General features: G+C 39.0%; 2 protein-coding genes and 1 long non-coding RNA gene across 5 annotated transcripts in view; 2 read left to right on the forward strand and 1 right to left on the reverse strand.

The window, feature by feature from the left end:
* tbpl2 (TATA-box binding protein like 2) overlaps nt 1–3,966 on the forward strand; it is a 14,228-nt gene extending 10,262 nt beyond the window's left edge. For both annotated transcript variants that reach the window (XM_062968658.1, XM_062968657.1), the window contains 2 exons: nt 2,841–2,935; nt 3,657–3,966. In XM_062968658.1, coding sequence (XP_062824728.1) covers nt 2,841–2,935; nt 3,657–3,736 — 175 coding nt within the window. In that variant the 3' untranslated portion in view covers nt 3,737–3,966. The remainder of the gene's footprint in view (nt 1–2,840; nt 2,936–3,656) is intronic.
* The window catches only part of LOC134295613 (uncharacterized), a 19,892-nt gene extending 11,896 nt beyond the window's left edge, over nt 1–7,996 (reverse strand). For both annotated transcript variants that reach the window (XR_010002245.1, XR_010002244.1), the window contains exon 1: nt 7,679–7,996. This is a non-coding gene — a long non-coding RNA (uncharacterized LOC134295613). The remainder of the gene's footprint in view (nt 1–7,678) is intronic.
* A 30-nt stretch (nt 7,997–8,026) lies between these two features.
* The window catches only part of atg14 (autophagy related 14), a 29,168-nt gene continuing 15,741 nt past the window's right edge, over nt 8,027–21,453 (forward strand). The window contains exons 1-3 of the mRNA XM_062968655.1: nt 8,027–8,211; nt 18,106–18,168; nt 18,274–18,316. Coding sequence (XP_062824725.1) covers nt 8,027–8,211; nt 18,106–18,168; nt 18,274–18,316 — 291 coding nt within the window. The remainder of the gene's footprint in view (nt 8,212–18,105; nt 18,169–18,273; nt 18,317–21,453) is intronic.

Consider the following 21,453-nt stretch of genomic DNA (forward strand, 5'->3'; position numbering starts at 1 on the left):
CCAGGCATTGAAACAGTGATACTACTCTGAAGCTGACCAACCAAAGATTTCCCCTAGGTAGCAAGCACCCAGGCTTTGAACCACCGAGACTATTCATTACCATTTTACCACCCCAAAAAAACATTCCCCTAAAAGGCAACTACCTAACCTTCCAAGCCGCAAGCCTATTCCTTTCTATTCCACCTCACCAACAAGGATTCACATAAGAAAATGACCAGGCTTTCAGGCTACAAAGCTATTCACTGTTATTCCACCTACCTAACAAAGAATTCCCATACGCCACAGCAACGCGTGGCCGGGCACAGCTAGTAGATTATATGTTTTATATCCGCTGGCACCAGTTATTAAAAATGTTTTATTTAAAAGCTGCCACCAGAGGTAAAGATGTTTATAAGGCGGCCACCAGATGTTAAGGGGATTGTCAACTCTTATTAGGTAAATGGGTTCCTGGTTATGCACCAAAGTAATAGATACCCACAAATACAGTAATATGCTTTAGTAAAGTTCCGTCAACAGGTATGAAGTATAAACTCATCTATATATATAAAATGGTTATGAAATTTCGGCCTAGGACAAAACAACAAAACTACACATCCCAGAAACACTAAACTTGGCAGCACAACCCCTCATCCATGCCTCTAGGTTCATACAACAAAAAGAAAAGACAAATAAAGTCCTAATTAGAGGGAGAGGAATAATTGTTTTTTATCCAATTGCTGCCAGTTAGAAGGCTAAGTTCCGCCCACTTGGTCTCCCAGCAACCCACTCAGCCCAGGGGACAGGCAGAGTTAGGCCTCACTTAGGCCTCTTCCACACTGCCTATAAAATACAGATTATCTGATTTTAACTGGATTATATGGCAGTGTAGACTCAAGGCCCTTCCACACAGCTATATAACCCATTTATAATGGACTTAATGTCAGGGGAAAACCTTGACCCTTTACCTTAACTACCACCAATTCCTCAATACTTTATTTCCCATACCACCAGACTTCGCCACAGCAACGCGTGGCTGGGCACAGCTAGTATAGAATAAAATACAATATGTTCAGAATTCACAATTGCAATAAACATAATCCATACATAAAAAAATGACTGTCTGGCTCAACAATGTATGTTCTATATATAATTGTTCACTTATTCAATCAGTTCGTTGAGCTGAAGAGCAAGTAGATCACAGTAGATCACGACCGGTTTCGACTAGGTCTTCTTCAAGTGAATTAATCTGGGAAAATTATAATGAATTAACAAAAGCATATAACACATCCACATAAATGTCATATATAAATTTGACATAGAAACTTACAATAGTACATTCATATGTATACCCTTTATGTTCCTCTTTCTAGTTGTGTATTTATGTCTTCTTTTTTTTCTAGGGTGGGTCTAAATAAAAGGAACAAACAGTGGCTATAACATAAATTAAGGTTTTTTGGTTTCAATTAAGAAAGTTATATCTTATTTATATACTCACAGTGTCCATGGATTTATATGTTCATGAGATACTCTGCTGGCTCTTGGTTAATTCTTATAGCGAGTATAGACTATTATTTGGTAACCTCACAATATAATGGGAAGTTTTGTCATCAGGTGGAGTGATTTCAGGTAGCAATTATTCATTTAAAGCAATAGGGGGTTACTGAATATATTGATATATATGTTAATCAACACTAGATGGCGCTGATGGTTCTCCCAGTATGGTTGGAATTTATAGTATGGTAAGAAATACCAAGTACAGATTCACATGAAATAATTATATGAGTTGTGTTCGTTAAGACCTCGGGGATGCTCAGTTTGTAACTTAAACATCCAGTATTTTATTCTATATGAGTTTATACTTCATACCTGTTGACTGAACATTACTAAAGCATATTACTGTATTTGTGGGTATTTATTACTTTGATTATCAACTCTTGCCACCACTATGGGATGATATAGCCACTGGCTACTTAGAGAGGAGATTTTTTTAAATTTTATTTTTCTTCTTTCTTGTTTGCTTTTGATGGTAATATAGATTTCAGAGATGGAGATGTTAAAAAGAACAATAACACGTTTATTCAGGCACAAGCTTAATGGTTCCAGTAACTTCTTTTTAGAGGCACTTGGACTAACAGTTGCAAAGCTATATTGAGGTGTTTCAAACTTCTTAAAACATCACCTCCTTCTCTACTGCTTTAAACTGCAGTCACCCTGTGAATTTCAATCACAGACTATCTGTTCCTTATCTGGAAACAGATTATCTTAAAATAAGCCACCAAACTTATTTTAAACTGACTCAAAAATAAACATTTGAGTCTCCCCGATTCTCCAACTGAGAACCAGTCCCAACTGCACCTCAGCAGGGCACAGACTATCTTAAAATAAGCCACCAAACTTATTTTAAATTGACTCAAAATGACCAATTGAGTCTCCCTGATCCCCTAACTTAGGATCAGTCTTCCCTGAGCTTCAACAGAGCACAGACTGAACTCTCTTCGAAACATTCCCTCCTTTTTCTCCAAACGGCTGTTGGCTCCGCCCTCGTTACTATGGCAACCTGCCTCAGTCCCCAATGCACTGGTAACTCTAATACTTACCCTTTCAAACATAGTTAAACATGACTTTTAAAACGCAATTAAACATGACATCTGTAAACGAATAAAATCACACTTCTTTACAGTCCAAAACACCTGGAGGGCTCAAGTTTGCATACACCTGATCTACACTGTAGAATTAATGCAGTTTAGACCTCATCTTTCAAATATTTCAAGGGGAAGGTGTTGTTGCAAACTTGTCAATGAGTTTTGATTCTTCAGCCTTTTTTTTTTGTAAATGACACTTAAATCCCAAAAAAATTGCAGCTATGAACCGGAACTGTTTCCGGGCCTCATCTACAGAATGGTCAAACCGAGGATTGTCCTGCTGATCTTTGTATCGGGAAAAGTCGTATTGACCGGTAAGTAATACATGCATCGCAAACTATGTCTCGGGGGTGTATCTACACTATAGGATTTGCATTGTTTTAATACGGTATTATTAGCTTTGGTCTCATTATTGGGAGAAAATCCCAACACAGGATTTCCCCCAGGCAGGAAGCAGCGAGGCTTTGAAGCTGCAAGGCTATTCAAAGCTAATGTAGGTGATCAATTGCAATATTCACAACAGGTGAGAGTTCTTTCTCCCACTCTGGACATTATTCCACAGATATATAAACCTCACTTGCCGAGTTTCCAACAGACCTCACAATCTCAGAGGATGCCTGCCACAGATGTGGGTGAAACGTCAGGAGAGAATGCTTCTGGAACATGGCCAGACAGCCCGGAAAACTCACAACAACCCAGTGATTCCGGCCATGAAAGCTTTCGACAACACATAAAACAAAATAATACTTAAATATTAATTGGGGGGATTTTAAAGTTGTGGGTGGTTAAATCTGTGGATATGGAGTGATAATAATTATAATTATATTATATTATTAATCTGTGGATATGGAGTGATAATAATAATAATTATTATTATTATATTATTAATCTGTGGATATGGAGTGATGATAATAAGTATAAATATAATTATATTATTAATCTGTGGATATGGAGTGATGATAATAATTATAAATATTATAATTATATTATTAATCTGTGGATATGGAGTCTCCTTTTGTCAATTGTTTTTTCCAGGTGCCAAGGACCGTTCCGAAATATACGAAGCCTTCGAAAACATCTACCCGATCTTGAAAGGTTTCAAGAAATCCTCTTAATTTTGAAACAAACAATGCAAAATGAACATATAGGTTTGTATATGTTTGACTGACCACATCTTCCACTCTGTACTAAAAAAATGCTCTTTACGTGTAAAATATGATATGTAACAAATACATACACATATATATCTCTGTATATTGATACAGATATAAATCCCAGCTCTTGTTGAAATACTAGAGAAGCTTGAGTTAGTATTTTTGAAATAAATATAATTTTAAAAAACTGTCCTGAAATGTTGTTTGTTTATTTATATAACTTACATTTATATCTATATGAATGTTATATTTATATTATTTTTACATATTTATTTATATAATTTATATCTATATCTATATGAATGTTATAGATAGATAGATAGATAGATAGAAATGTAAATAATATGTTATATCTATATATAGTCTTACTAGCTGTACCCGGCCACGCGTTGCTGTGGCAAAGTGGTGGTGGTATTGGTTAAAAATTGTTGTGGAATTTTTATTTGACGTTATTTGTATTGTTAATTAATTTTATTGTAACTTATCTTTTTATTTATTATATTTTATTTTGTTGTATTATTTTTAGTTATTTTGTTATTATAGTATTTTATTGTATTAATTTTTAGTGTTTTTTATTATTTTTTATTGTATTTGTATTTATTTTATTTTTTATTCTTTTATTAAAACTGGGCTGAGGGGGTTGCTAGGAGACCAAGTGGGCGGAGCTTAGCCTTCTAACTGGCAGCAATTGGATAAAAACAATTATTTATCTCCCTCTAATTGGGACTTTATTTTTCTTTTCTTTTTGTTGTTGGAACCTAGGGGCAAGGATGGTGGGTTGTGTTGCCAAATTTCTAGGTTCTGGGGCTTGTACTATATAAATGTTATAGTTATATTATTTATATACTTTTATATTAACATAATTTATATTTATATTATTTTTACACATTTATTTATTCATATATTTATATTTATATAATTTATGTTTTTATATATAACTAGCTGTGCCCGGCCACGCGTTGCTGTGGCAAAATATGGTGGTATGGGAAATCAGATAATCTGTATTTCATTTTATTTATTGTACTGTTCATTGTGTTCTGAAGTGTTGTTTTTTTTATATGCTGTTTATTTTGTATTGTTTTGGGCATGGCCCCATGTAAGCCGCCCCGAGTCCCCGTTGGGGAGATGGTGGCGGGGTATAAATAAAGATTATTATTATTATTATTATTATTATTATTATTATTATTATTATTTTATAGGCAGTGTGGAAGAGGCCTAAGTGGAAGAGGCCTAACTCTGCCTGTCCCCTGGGGTGAGTGGGTTGCTAGGAGACCAAGTGGACGGAGCTTAGCCTTCTAACTGGCAGCAATTTGATGAAAGCAATTATTCCTCTCCCTCTAATTAGGACTTTATTTTTCTTTTCTTTTTGTTGTATGAACGTAGAGGCATGGATGAGGGGTTGTGCTGCCAAGTTTAGTGTTTCTGGGATGTGTAGTTTTGTTGTTTTGTCCTAGGCCGAAATTTCATTACCCTTTTATATATATATAGATTTATATTTATTTTTTATTTTTATGTATTTTATGTATTAAGTATAATTTATATTTATATCTACATTTATATCTATGTATATGTTATGTCAATATTTCTATTATTTTTATTTATATGTTGTGTCAATATTTATAATATTTTTATTTTTTGTTTATATATTTTTAATATTTATATTATTTATATTTTAGTATAATTTCAATGTAATAATAACACTTTATTAATATTGGGACCTTCTCCCTGTTGGGACACAGACCAGATTACAGTGTAAACAGATACAGGCAAACATACAACGCCTTGTATAATACAATTAGAAACACACAGGCAAAGGCAAAGGCTTCTCCTTTCATTTCCAGCTCTTGGAGGCAGTGCTCATCTCTGGCTCTGGCTCTTCTCCATTTCTAAACCAAGGAGCCTTTTCTGCCAAAGCCGTACCTATTTATCTACCCACATTTGCATGTTTTCGAACTGCTAGGTTGGCAGGAGCTACGGCTAACAGCGGGAGCTCACCCCGTCCCGCAGATTCGAACTGCCAACCTTCAGGTCAGCAATTTAGCAGGACAAGGTTTTAACCCATTGCACCACTGCAAATATATATAATTTACATTTATATCTATCTATATATGAACACTATACTTAATTTATTAGTAGTATTTATTTATGTATTTATTTAATTTTATATATTTATATAATTTATATATTTACTTATGTATTATTTTTACATATTTATGCATCTTGTTTATATAATTTTATATAATTTATTTCCATAATTTGTATACATTCATATCTTTTTATATATTTATATAATTTATATATTTGCTTATAGGTTTTATCTATGCATGTAATTTATATCTATATGAATGTTATAAATGTATATTATCTTTACATATTTATACATCTTGATTATATCATTTTATATAATTTATTTCTATAATTTTATATTTATATCTTTTTGTATATTTATATAATTTACATATTTACTTATAGGTTTTAACTATGCATGTAATTTATATCTATATGAATGTTATAAATGTATATTATCTTTACATATTTATACATCTTCATTATATAATTTTATATAATTTATTTCTATAATTTGTATACATTCATATCTTTTTATATAGTTATATATAATTTATATATTTACTGTGTTGTCGAAAGCTTTCATGGCCAGGATCACAAGGTTGTTGTATGTCTTTCGGGCTGTGTGGCCATGTTCCAGAAGCATTCTCTCCTGACGTTTCACCCACATCTATGGCAGGCATCCTCAGAGGTTGTGAGGTACCTCACAACCTCTGAGGATGCCTGCCATAGATGTGGGCGAAACGTCAGGAGAGAATGCTTCTGGAACATGGCCACACAGCCCGAAAGACATACAACAACCTATATATTTACTTATAGGTTTTATCTATGCATGTAATTTATATCTATATGAATGTTATAAATGTATATTATCTTTACATATTTATACATCTTGCTTATATAATTTTATATAATTTATTTCTATAATTTTATATTCATATCTTTTTATATAGTTATATAATTTACATATTTACTTAAAGGTTTTATCTATGCATATAATTTATATCTATAGGAATGTTATAAATGTATATAACTTTTACATATTTATACATCTTGCTTATATTTATATAATTTTATATAATTTATTTCTATAATTTTTATACATATCTATATCTGTAGGAATGTTATATATTTTTACATATTTATACGATTTATTTATATTTATGTACTTTATATTTATATACTTTTGTATATTTTATTGATTTATATAATTTTATATATACTGTATACTTTATATTTATATACTTTTAGATACTTTATTGATTTATATAATTTATATATTACTAGCTGTGCCCGGCCACGCGTTGCTGTGCCGTTGTCTGGTGTTGCTGGTGAGAAATTGTTGAGGTAGTGGTGGTATTGAATGTCTGTTGTATGGTTGTCTTTATGTTTAGTATGCACACTGAAGTGGATTATATGGCAGTGTGGAGTCAAGATAATCCAGTTCAAAGCAGATAATATAAGATTATAAATGGGTTATATAGCTGTGTGGAAGGTCCTTGAGTCTACACTGCCATATAATCCAGTTAAAATCTGATAATCTGTGGAAGAGGCCTAAGTGAGGCCTAACTGTGCCTGTCCCCTGGGCTGAGTAGGTTGCTAGGAGACCAAGTGGGCGGAGCTTAGCCTTCAAACTGGCAGCAATTGGATAAAAACTATTATTCCTCTCCCTGTAATTAGGACTTTATTTTTCTTTTCTTTTTGTTGTATCAACCTAGAGCCGTGAATGATGGGTTGTGTTGTCAAATTTCGAGGTTGGAGGGCCTGTAGTTTTGTTGTTTTGTCCGCTGCCCTGATGCCATCACTCTTATATATATAGATATAATTTCTATTTACCTCTGGCTCTTCAGCTTTTTATTCCAGATTCATACAGGAAAGTGTCTACACTTTAGAGTTAACGCAGTTCTGCCCCGCTCAAACTGCCATGGCTTCGATGTTGCCATGGCAGCAGAAAGCGCGACTTGGGCCGGACAAAAAAGCGCTGGTCCTGCGGCCCCGCCCCCTTTTGACGTCACTGCGCGTGTGTTTAACCACGCCTCCTTTAAAACGTCACTAGATGCGTAGTTAACCCCGCCCCTTTCTATACGTCACGCCATTCCTTCGCTCTTTTCCTCGTTTGCCTTTCCTTTCCCGTGATGCTCCTTGTTGAAAACAAAGTCCTCACGTGACCCGCGGGCGGCCAAGATGGCGTCTCCCAGGGGCGGGCGGCGGCGGCGGGCGCCTGAGGCGGAGTCCGGCCCGGCCTACGAGGGCCTCTTCGTGGCCGTGGAGCGCTGCCCGCTCTGCAACACCGCCCGCCGGCGCCTCACCTGCGCCCACTGCGTCCGCGGCGGGGACTTCGTCTTCTTCGACGGGCGCGACGCCGAACGGTGGGTGCGCATGCGCAGGAGGGGGCAGGCAAGAAGGAAGGGAGGGAAGGAAGGCAACAAGGCCCCGGCTATGGAGTCCCGCCCCTGGGAGTTGGGAGCCCATCCTCTGTAGGCTCACCTCAGGAAGACTCACGGGAGGGCACACTAAGGAGGACTCATGGGAGTTGTAGACCATTCTCTGTGGGCCTTACTTAAGGAAGACTCATGGGAGTTACAGTCTAATCCTCCCGGCTGTTAGGAATTGTGTGAGTTGGAATCCAAAAAACCTGGAGGGCCAAAGTTTGCCCATGGCTGGCTTACACTACAACTCCCATGAGTCCTCCTCAGTGAGGTCAGTGTAATTCCTATGAGCCCTCCTTAGTGAGCTCTGTACAGAGATTATGTTGGAACGCCCATGAGTCCTCCTTAGTGAGCCCTACAGAAAATAGACTACAACTCCCATAAGTCTTCCTTAGGTGAGCTCTATACAGAGGTAATAATAATAATAATAATAATAAAAACTTTGGAACGCCCATGAGTCCTCCTTAGTGAGCCCTACAGAAAATGGACTACAACTCCCATAAGTCTTCCTTAGGTGAGCTCTATACAGAGGTAATAATAATAATAGTAATAATAATAATAATAATAATAAAAACTTTATTTATACCCCGCCACCATCTCCCCAACGGGGACTCGGGGCGGCTTACATGGGGCCATGCCCAGAACCATACAATATAACAAAATATAAAACAACACATCATAACACAATTTAACAATACAATAAATAATAACATACATTACAACCCAACTTCAGAAAAAGCAATAAAAACCAGGGCGGGCCACATGAACACTAAGTTAAAACTTGGGTGAGAAAGGCATATGAATAAAACCACGGGGAACAGGGACATAAAATAGTGGAACAGTCTAAAGGATAGATATCCAAGGGGAATAACCGAAGAAAGATATGACAGTTACTCTCCAAAGGCACACCGGAAGAGCCATGTTTTTAAGTCTTTCTTAAAGGCTAGTAAAGTGGGGGCTGGCCTAATCTCAATGGGCAGTGAAGGTTAGACTGTAACTCCCATGAGCCTTCCTTAATGAGGCTTACAGAGGATGGACTGCAACTCCTATGAGTCCTCCTTAGTGAGCCCAACATAAGATGGACTATAACTCCCATGAGCCTCCCTTACTGAGCCCAACAAGATGGACTACAACTCCCATGAGTCCTCCTTAGCTGAGCTTTATACAGAGGTTAGACTATAACTCCCATGAGCCTACTTTAATGAGGCTTACAGAGAATGGACTGCAATTCCTATGAGTTCTCCTTAGTGAGCCCAACATAAAATGGACTACAACTCCTATGAACCTTCCTTAATGAGACTTACAGAGGATGGACTACAATTTTCATAAGTCCTCCTTTTTTTTAGTGTCAGGATCGACTTGAGAAACTGCAAATCGCTTCTGGTGTGAGAGAATTGGCTAACTGCAAGGACGTTGCCCAGGGGACGCCCCGATGTTTAATGTTTTACCATCCTGTGGGAGGATTCTCTCATGTCCCCGCATGGGGAGCTGGAGCTGACAGAGGGAGCTCATCCTGCTCCCCCCAGATTCGAACCCCCAACCTGTCGGTCAGCAGTTCTACTGTCACAAGGGTTTAACCTATTGTGCCACTGGGGGCTCTGAATGAGTCCTCCTTAGTGAGGCCTACAGATTAAACTGGAATTCCCATGAGTCTTCCTTAGATGAGCTCTGTACAGAGGTTAGACTGTAACTCACATGAATTCTCCATAGTGAGGCCTACAGAAAATGGGCTACACCTTCCATGAGTCCTCCTTAATGCGCCCTATAGATTAGACTGGAACTCCCATGAGTCCTCCTTAGTTCTCTGTAGGGCTCAGTAAGGAGGACTCATAGGAGTTATTATTTATTTATTTCTATCACACTTTTGTCCCAGAACAGAACTCAAAGCAGCGTACAGCATATAAAACCAGAAAACAGTTACATAATGTAAAAAATACAATCATAAGCTACAAGATGTATAAAATTAGCAACTTATCTATATATATAAAAGAGTGATGGCATCACGGTGACCCACAAAACAACAAAACTACAGGCCCCCCAACCTCGAAATTTGACAACACAACCCATCATCCACGCCTCTAGGTTGATACAACAAAAAGAAAAGAAAAATAAAGTCCTAATTAGAGAGAGAGGAATAATTGCTTTTATCCAATTGCTGCCAGTTAGAAGGCTAAGCTCCTCCAACTTGGTCTCCTAGCAACCCAATAAAAAGTAATAAAAAACACTAAAAAAATTAATACAATAAAATACTATACTAACAGAAAATAACTAAAAATAATACAAGAAAATAATAAAATATAATAAATAAAAATATAACTTACAATAAAATTAATAAAAAAATGCAAATAACGTCAAATAAAAATTACACAACAATTTTTAACCAATACCACCACCACTTTGCCACAGCAACGCGTGGCTGGGCACAGCTGGTAACATTATAAAACCCCGACACCCATGAAATAACTACATGGAACATAAATTAAATATTCAGGTTAAACGCCTCAGAGTTACAGTCTAATCTCTAGGGCTCACCTAAACTGAGTCCAAAACACCTTGAAGGCCAAAGTTTGCCCATTCTTGCTATAGATAGCCAGAGTATCTCTTATGTTGAAAATTGGCCCTCCATATCCGTAGATTATGCATCTATGGATTCAGGCATTCAGACCTTGAAAACATTTTTCAAAATTGGAGAAGCAATCTCATTATATTTAAGGGACACCATTTTGAACCGAGTTATCTGAGTCCACACTGCCATATAATCCAGTTCAGTGTGGATTTTGTACAGCTGTGTTGAAAGGGCCTGGTTCTCCTGAGGTTGGAACTGTAGCTCACATCATCTTTCAGTATTGGGTTCCCTAAAGAGAGCATATGAGAGTTGTAGTCCCAACTTCTGTAGAGCTGGGGATTCCCCAGAAGGTGGACTGCAACTCCCATCATCCTTTGCTATTGGCTCACTTCCGTAGGTAAGTCATATTGAGATTGTGTGTATGGGAGTTGTAGCATCACCTCAATATGACGTACCTAAAGGACTCTATGTATGATCAAAGAAACATCATTACTCACATTTCAGAGCTTCCAGGGCATAAATGGGCAAAGACCTGGGACTAAGCTTGGCTCTCTTCTCCTTCTGACTTGTGGAGGATCCAACTGTTAAGAACAATCTTATCGGTGATTACTAGCAGTAATGTTAAAAGTAGAGCTTTGAATTCCGCTTGGTGCAAAGCCAGCCAGCATAGTGGGTGCCTTCAGGCCATTCTTGTGGACTCTTCAGAAATTTTGATTGGCTTTTAAGTTAGATGGTGGGGAATTGGGGGTCATTCAGATGATTTTAGAGTCCAGGTCATATTGGTAACAGTGAACATAGCCAATGGTCAGGGGTGGTAGGAGTAGAGTGACAATTGGATAGCCAAAACTTCATCCCTGTAGTAGATCTTTAGTCTGATCTTTGCATAAGCAATTGCATTCTATTTGTTGTGGAAATTCCCCCCAAATAACAGACATTTATAAGACAAAACATAGCAGAAAGTAGCTTAGACACTCAGTGTTGCTGTGTTGCAGCAGTGTGCTGAAGGAATCTTGAGCTTAAAAACAATGAGCAGCAGAGTCTAAAAATTTCAAAACATTATTGAAAACAAAGAACTACATTTTCTAGATAGAAAAATTGGGGTCTAAACCATCCAGCTAAATCTAAGTAGAGTTTTGGTATAACCCTAATTTCCATCTACGATCAAACACAAGGAAAGACTCAAAATACTACATTCTGCATTCAGTTCTCACAGAAGACCTTGGCCCCATCTACACTGACCATATAACACCATTTCTGAATGCAGATTATCTGCTTTAAACTGGATTATATGAGTCTACACTGTCATTTAATCCAGGGAGGATATAGAGAGTAAGACAGGCAGACAAAGACAACAAGCATTCAGGGAGGATAATGGGTAAGGTCTTCGCTAGCCTTATCCTGTTATGCTGCTTTTCTTTGTCCTTGATGAGGACTACAGACTTGGGCATGATGTGTTGAGCTCCAGTTCTATTTTTATTTACTGTACTTGGTTTTTATATCCTGCCTTTCTCCCAATATAGGGACTCAAGGTAGCTACAGAATAAGTTAATTGACCCTGGAGGGTTGGAAAAATACAGATAATTTACTTCAACTCCCTTCCTCACTTGGTGGAAGAAATCCAGAAATAGGTCACCAGTGTTTAGCCTCTTTTGAAAACCTCTAAGTCCAGGGAAGCATATAGGCCTTCTAGTTAATGAATTGCATTTATGTTCCTACTAGCAATTTCTTTCAGTATTCAACAGATATTACTCTCTTTAACCCAGTTAGATCTGATTCTGTTCTCTAGAGCAACAGTGAACTAGTCTTTGACTTTATCTAACAGCACATCAAATATTTGGAGATGGCTATCAGTCTTTTCCAGGCTTAAGCATACTTTCAATCTTTCTTTTCAAGGTTTGTTTTCAGTGACTATCTTCATTGCTCCCTTAGTAACCCAAAGTGCACCCGCCTTGTTGCTTGACAGATGTCTTTCAGGTGATGTCTGTATAGTTATAAATAGATTAAATGGTGTTTATTAATACTTGTGGCCAGTGTTTTGATCTACCCAAATAAAGGGCTTGGGGAGAGAAAGAAAATGCCACTGCAACATAATGCTGCTTGGAATTTTAATCCCTAATTGACTTGTAATCCCTAAATGTAAGAGAAAAATCAGTACCTAAAGGGCATCTTACCTTCATCGCCATTAAAATTTGGATAGGCTTTTCCCCAAAGGATTTTTAATTACAATACCCCCTTGGAAATAAATGGATTGAAAAGTACTTTTCCAAAGTTTGTTTGGTGACGTGTTTCTCATCTTGGAAAACAGGAGCTACAAGATTGGTGATCTTTATTTGAAAAAGAGTTATATTTTAGGGGGTATATGAGCTTCTACTTGTGGTGTGTCATAGTATGTTTTCCAGCTGAAAAGAGCAAGGGCAGGCATTTAGCATGCTGCCATGAAGGCCAAATGCATCTTTTGCGTATCAGTTGAAACTGGGAATTTACAGGGAAAGGGAAAAATGACTTAATGTATGTTTCTTCTTTTTGTTGTTGTTTATATCGGTATATAAAATGTGTTATGTCTATGTGTTCGCACATGGCATTACTGTGCAGAAGATAAAAGGCTCTGTCCTGTATGTCTTTAAAGTGCCACACTAAATCCACCAATATACATATAGAAATATTGGGTCCATTTCACCACGGGTTTGGTTTGCATAGTCAGGTTTGTCATTCACATATGCTGAAACCCCATGTGCGTTTCAGGAAATGTCTTTTGTATTCCTTTTGTATGTGTGTGTTTGACATTTGGGCTGGTTAACCTTTAATTAGCTGCAATGATTCATTGTGTGGCAGGAAGTCCTGCCGTTAACGAAAGCAGCCGTGTCCTTTTGCCCTGGCCTTGTGCAATGTATTTTGAGAATTGCAACCTAATTATGGCAACAACAACATCAGGGGAATGGGAGGAGTGTTTCTAAAAGGCAACAAGACTAAGTGGAGCATAAAGTCCTAAGAGTGTAGAATGGGAAAGCTCTGCAATTAATTTCACCTCTACTAGGAACTCCGTAGTGTGCCTGCGTCAAGCCGCATTGTGAAGCTTACTGCTATTTTATTTGATTAATAAATTAATCAAAATATTTATATGACACCTTTCTGCCTCACAGCAGACCTCTGACATATCTGACAGTTACGCACAAATTATAGTCAACCTTCCACATTTGCGGGTTAACGTTGTATTTTGAAGTAATACATTACAGCAAGCTGCTGCTTCATAGAGTCTTCAGATATTCTCCCTGTTCTATGATCTTACGATAAGTAATGTCATTTCTAATTGGTCAAAGGGTATTTTTATTTATTTCTCCATTTTGCTTTTGGCATCTTGGTGAGTTTCTTTAGCAGCTCATCCAGTAATCCAGTAAACTTTGGGTTGCTGTGAATTTTCTGGGTTGTATGGCCATGTTCCAGAAGCATTCTCTCCTGATGTTTCTCTGACGTCAGGAGAAAATGCTTCTGGAACATGGCCACACAGCCTGGAAAACCCACAGCAACCCAGTGATTCTGGCTGTGAAAGCCTTTGACAACACAATCAGAATTTTGTCTGTTGGATCCTTCAGCTAGAATGACAAGTTATTGAGCTTTTAAAAAGCAATTGCGATAGTTAGGTGTCTCTTTTTGCTGTTACTAGAAACATATGGAGTCTGTTGGAATTTAGGAAAGAGAAACTTAGATTTTCTCTCCCATTTTATACTCAGAAGTAAGTCTCACTATGGCTTATATATGCTTTTGTGAAACTTTAGGCAGCATTATTGGCAGTAGGCTTCCCTGCATGGTGTAACAGTTTAAATGACCAGGATCCCAATCTCCACTTAGCCATAGAAGCCCACTGGCTGACCATAGGCAAGTCACATTCAGCTGCAAAGGGATTCAGTAGCAAAGTGTAAATCTTGTCAAGAAAGCCCTAAGAGTGAGAGCAAGTGTGGTGTAATGGTTTGAAGTTGATTTTCGATCCATGGAAAGACCAGGATTCCTGTCCCTGCTCTGCTGTAAAAACCCTCTGGGTGACCTTGGTCAGATCACAGTTAGCATCAGGAGAAGGTAGTGGCGATTAACTTTCTGCATACTTGCAAAAAAAAAACAACCCAACCTTATGACATGTCAGAGTTGACTTGAGGGTATCTAAGAACAAACTCTGTTAAAAATAGTGAGGCATTCTTCAGAATAAGTATTCATAGATTGGATGCACAAAGCCTTATAATAAATCATTGTAGTCATCCCTCCACATTTGCAGTTTTGACTTTTACAGGTTTGCTTATTCTCAAGTTGGATTTAAAATGTTCTTTCTGTAAATTTCTAGGACTTCCAGTGGGACTGTAGAAAGTTGACCATGAAGTCACACTGGAGGACTACAGATTCCTGAAGGGAACATTTTATGGATGATTAAATCTGCAAAGGTCAAGCCTGAAATTGTCGGGTGCCAACTGTGTTCTAAATAAATCCAGCAACGCAGATGACGTAAAATAATTTTTCAGTTAATAGATCCATTGATAAGCGAAAAATGTCAACCAGGTGTTGCCTCCTCTGGCAAACAGAAACTCTATTCTCATGGCTTTTGTACAGGTTCTGACATCTGTGTTGGGCCTTTGTGTAGATCAGGTGCCTTACCTGTTATGCCACATTTTTCAATCAGTTCTTTCAGCATGGCACATTTCTGCTTTTGGGAAAGGAAAATTCGCAACACCTGTGAGTGTTCAGTCCTGAGGTTTAAGCATCCAACAGGTCTAGATGACTGTTTTCAGTTTAGAAGACAAAGAAGCTGTTTTGCCAAAAGACAGCTTTTAATATTGGCGTGCCTCTTTTAATCACATGAGTGTATCATGGATGACTAGTAGATGAACACTTCAGGGCCACCTCTTGTGTAACCTGTGATTTTTGAAGTGTTTGACAATTGAGACACAACCTGTTCCTAGATTGAATTAAAAAACAACCCTTTTTCTGTTTGTACACACTAAAACCTGTTGTGTAAAAGGATTTGTGTATTTTGAATCATGTTGCTAATATGCAGCTCTGTTAAAAGGCATATTTGTTTTGTTGTCTTTGAGTGGATTGTCCTGCAACTTCTCCCATCAATATTTATTTTTCAACTACAGATGATCAACCTGAAAATGCTACCAAAATATAAGGCAGGATTTCTCTTTCTGGAGAGACAACATCTATATATATAAAAGAGTGATGGCATCACGGCGACCCACAAAACAACAAAACTACAGGCCCCCCAACCTCGAAATTTGACAACACAACCCATCATCCACGCCTCTAGGTTGATACAACAAAAAGAAAAGAAAAATAAAGTCCTAATTAGAGAGAGAGGAATAATTGCTTTTATCCAATTGCTGCCAGTTTGAAGGCTAAACTCCGCCCACTTGGTCTCCTAGCAACCTACTCAGCCCAGAGGACAGGCACAGTTAGGCCTCACTTAGGCCTCTTCCACAGATTATCAGATTTGAACTGGATTATATGGCAGTGTAGACTCAAGGCCCTTCCACACAGCTATATAACCCATTTAGAATCTTATATTATCTGCTTTGAACTGGATTATCTTGACTCCACACTGCCATATAATCCACTTCAGTGTGCACACTAAACATAAAGACAACCATACAACAGACATTCAATATCACCACTACCTCAACAATTTCTCACCAACACCATCAGACAACGCCACAGCAACGCGTGGCTGGGCACAGCTAGTTGCATAATAAATTCAAAAGTGCAAGTTTGATTGAGAAACTAAGGAGAATTGCATGGGGCAGGGAGGAAGAAAATACTGTTTAAATAGGATATTGTCTATATACCTTTCAGTCCATTGTTAATTTGGGTTTCAAGCTTCATTAAACCTGACTGGCTTTTAAAAAATCTCATGTCTGCTCTAAATCAAGAGCCTGATTTCAATCTTTGCACTGTGCCCTTTTTCTCCAGAATCCCAGTGCTTTATTGGTGAAGATATTAAACAGGCTATAGCTAACGTGGACAAACTTCAGCCCCACAAAAGTGGTGTAGACCATGGGCCCTCATTGAACCTCCATGCTCTTATTTGAAAGGTCCTGTTGACAACAAAATGGGGAATTGGACCTCCAGAGGGTGGGGACACGGATTCTGTTCTATCTTCAAATGCTATTCCCATTCATGACGCAACTTTATAAGGTCCAGATAACATTTTGAGAAAACTGGTATTGACTTTTTGGTCCCCTTGGCTTTTGTAAGGATAATTTTATGTGGTTTACAAGGGTTGATAAATGGAACAGATTGAGCTCTCTAACTTCTGTGGTTGTCTAAGAAATGAAATTGACGTGAATGTTTACAAAACATAAGAGTCAAGAGAGAAACATGAAAAGTTGAAAAGCTGTTTTAGAATATTCATACAATCTACCAGTTTTTAAAGCATAGAAACTTCACGTTTAGTATATAAATAATGTTTTCAGACACTAACTGGAGAAGTAAATTATTTTTTCTTGTCACCTCAAGATTATATTTACTGACAACAATGAATAAGAATCCAGAACTGTGATTTTTCTATATTTCTCACACTCATTTCAGCATCTTCTCTGTTCCCAAATATATTCTTAGCTACTTTAGTAAGCAGTAATTTTTGGCTTTGCATTTACAGTAGAGTCTCACTTATCCAACACTCACTTATCCAACGTTCTGGATTATCCAACGCATTTTTGTAGTCAATGTTTTCAATATATCATGATATTTTGGTGCTAAATTAGTAAATACAGTAATTACTACATAGCATTAATATGTAATGAACTACTTTTTCTGTCAAATTAGTTGTATAACATGATGTTTTGGTGCTTAATTTGTAAAATCATAACCTATTTTGATGTTTAATAGGCTTTTTCTTAATCTCTCCTTATTATCCAACATATTCGCTTATCCAACGTTCTGCCGGCCCGTTTATGTTGGATAAGTGAGACTCTACTGTACTACTAAATATATAGAATATTAATAATTTGAACGATGACCCTTATCAACTTTATATGAAAACTTCATCACACAGAATATTTCTCAAGAATAATATCGTTCTCTGACATAATTCAATCCACGTTACTGCCAGCGCAGGTAGTAAATATTTTCCTCCTTATTAAACACCTACAATTCTCAAAAGATAAATGCAGAGATTAAAAAATTACAATTTTGACCCCACCGACAGAGTATGTCTTGATAACTAGATTTTCAAAGGTTAGAATAACTTGCTCATATTCTTAATTCCACTTATTTCTTTCCCCCAGGTTTTCTGAAAAGAAGGAGAGATTAAAACACCTTAGGAACAAGCAGCATGAATTTCAGTCCCAGTAAGTGCTGATTCAGTAGGAGATCGTCTTTCTGACCCTGATACCCGACAAAGGTGCGATTCTGCTTGTCAGCTAATTCTCTCTTCCTTTCCTCATCTCTTGTAGGTTATTAAAAGCTATGGAAGGGAAATGGATAACTGATCAGCTGGTGAGTCCTTTGGAAGTATTCTGGTTAACACTTAAAGGGAGCTGCATCCCTCAATGCTTTGAGGAAACAATACTGTGTTTATAGCTCCCTGAGTCCATATAAAAGGTAAAGGTTTCCCCTGACGTTAAGTCCAGTCGTGACCGACTCTGGGGGTTGGTGCTCATCTCCATTTCTAAGCTGAAGAGCCGGTGTTGTCCATAGACATCTCCAGGTCATTTGGCCGGCATGACTGCATGGAGCACCATTACCTTCCCGCCGGAGTGGTACCTATTGATCTACTCACATTTGCATGTTTTCGAACTGCTAGGTTGGCAGGAGCTGGGGCTAACAGCGGGCGCTCGTTCTGCTCCCGGGATTTGAACCTGGCACCTTTTGGTCCGCAAGTTCAGCAGCTCAGCGCTTTAACACACTGTGCCACCAGGGGCCCCTTGAATCCATATAAAGTCTTGTAATTTGGTGGAAATTGCAAAGATGCCTGGGTTAAAACATTGTGCTCTTTAGGTGAGCTCTGTACTCAATTGCAGAAAAAACTATGGGGAGATGGTGCTTTGCTTCACGGACAAAATATTCCCATAATCTCTGGCAACAATTATAAAGCTTTTGGCATTCATTCTAGATTTCCAGTGGGTTGAACTAATCAGTGTTCTGATTCTGATGCAGCCTCACAAATGGCTGTCCAGTAATCCAGATATATATGGTTGTGTGTTTTCCGGGCTGTACTTCCATGTTCCAGAAGCATTCTCTTCTGATGTTTCGCCCACATCTATGGCAGGCATCCTCAGAGGCTGTGAGGTATATGGCTTGGTCCAGTGGCTGCAAAAAACCAAAAATCCTACAGCAAAATTCCTCCATTTTTCATATGAATCTTTCTCAACATAGCGACCGGAAGTGGTGCCATCTCAGTTATGTCCCTATTTTGAGACAGATTCCAATGAAGACAACCGTTTGAGGGTAAGGTGCATAAGAGGAGAAGGACTGTGATGGATTATCAATGGCATAAAAGGCCTGTTAGAGGTTTTACCCCATTTACCGTAGAGCTGTCCATCATAGAATGCTCAGTGTGAAAGAACCAAATTTCAGTATGAAAGGAAGTTTAGAATCTTCCAGTCTGGTTTCAGGCCTGGTCATGGCACTGAGATGGCTTTGGTCGCCTTGGTGGATGACCTCCGTAGAGAGCTGGACAGGGGGAGTGTGACCCTGTTGGTTCTCTTGGACATCTCAGCGGCTTTCGATACCATCGACCATGGTATCCTTCTCAGACGGCTCTCCGGGATGGGCCTTGGGGGTATTGCTCTCCAGTGGCTCCAGTCCTTCTTGGAGGGTCGCACCCAGATGGTGAAGCTGGGGGACACCTGCTCGGACCCCTGGCCTTTGACCTGTGGGGTCCCGCAAGGTTCCATTCTGTCCCCCATGCTTTTTAATATCTACATGAAACCGCTGGGCGAGGTCATCCGGGGTTTTGGAGTTCGGTGCCATCTCTATGCAGATGACACTCAACTCTACGACTCTTTTCCACCTACCTCCAAGGAAGCCCCTCGGATCCTAGACCAGTGCCTGGCCGCTGTAATGGGTTGGATGAGGGCCAACAAGCTGAAACTTAATCGTGACAAGACAGAGGTCCTCCAGGTCAGTCGTGCGACTGATCGGGGTATAGGGCGGCTACCTGTGCTTGACGGGGTCACACTCCCCCTGAAGGCACAGGTCCGCAGTCGGGGGGTCCTCCTGGACTCATCGCTGTCACTTGATGCTCAGGTGTCCGCAGTGGCCGGGAGGGCCTTTGCACAGCTAAAGCTAGTGCGCCAACTGCGACCGTACCTCGAGAAGTCTGACTTGACCATGGTGGTCCATGCTCTGGTTACCTCAAGGATGGATTACTGTAATGCGCTCTACGTGGGGCTGCCCTTGAAGACGGTCCGGAAACTGCAGTTGGTACAACGGTCGGCAGCTAGGTTACTAACTGGAGCTGCTTACAGGGAGCGGTCAACCCCCCTGTTCAAGCAGCTCCACTGGCTGCCGATAATATTCCGAGCCCAATTCAAGGTGCAGGTTATTACCTATAAAGCTCTAAACGGTTTGGGACCTGCCTATCTTCGTGACCGCGTCGTCCCCTATGAACCCACCCGATCGCTGAGATCCTCCGGGGAGGCCCTCCTCTCACTTCCGCCCTCCTCACAACTGCGTTTGGTAGGGACGAGAGAGACGGCCTTCTCGGCCGTGGCTCCCCGACTCTGGAACTCCCTCCCCCGGGAGATTAGGTTGGCTCCCTCTCTACCTTTCTTCAGGAAGCAACTGAAGACTTGGATGTTTCGGCAGGCCTTCGGAGATAGTCATTAATCAATCAGCCCCAGTGGGTTTTTAATAATTTATCCTGTTTTTATTACGGTCTTACCATTTATGTGTTTTAAATGAAATTTTTATCTTGTATTGTTGTTTTATCTTTTTATATTGTGATTGTATTGTGGTGCTTATATTTTGTTCTTATGTTGTTTGGGCCACTGCCCCATGTAAGCCGCCCCAAGTCCCCGTGGTGAGATGGTGGCGGGATATAAATAAAGTTTTATTATTTATTATTATTAATCTTCTACAGGAGGAACATTTATTGGATCTCAGTAATCTGATCCTTTCTAAATGAATCTAAAAGGTAAACATGATGAGGGAAACATGTTGAGGCATGTTTTTCTTCACTAAAGAGCAGAGAGAAGAGGGCTCAAGGGTTCAGTCTGGGCCAGTGTTTTGCTTCTTTTTTTAACAACAGAAGGCAAGTCTGGTTCTGTTAATTGTAACTGAACCAGACGATGTTATCTGTCCGAAACGCTTTTGGGGTTGGCGACTGGCAGAAGAAGAAAAAGCTAGTAAAGGAAGGCAAGATATCTAATCCCTCTTTCTGTAAGCTCTCTCACCCTTGGTGGACACAACAACAGCAAGAATAAATTCAGAATCTGGCATTTTGTGTGTTCCTGTATCCAAAATTGCCTGTAGAGCAGAGGTTTAGGGCAGGCATGGGCCAACTTGGGCCCTCCAGGTGTTTTGGACTCCAACTCCCACAATTCCTAACAGCCTACCGGCTGTTAGGAATTGTGGGAGTTGGAGTCCAAAACACCTGGAGGGCCCAAGTTGGCCCATGCCTGCTTTACAGG

Source organism: Anolis carolinensis, chromosome 1 (genome assembly GCF_035594765.1).
Source record: "Anolis carolinensis isolate JA03-04 chromosome 1, rAnoCar3.1.pri, whole genome shotgun sequence".
Classification (NCBI taxonomy): domain Eukaryota; kingdom Metazoa; phylum Chordata; class Lepidosauria; order Squamata; family Dactyloidae; genus Anolis; species Anolis carolinensis.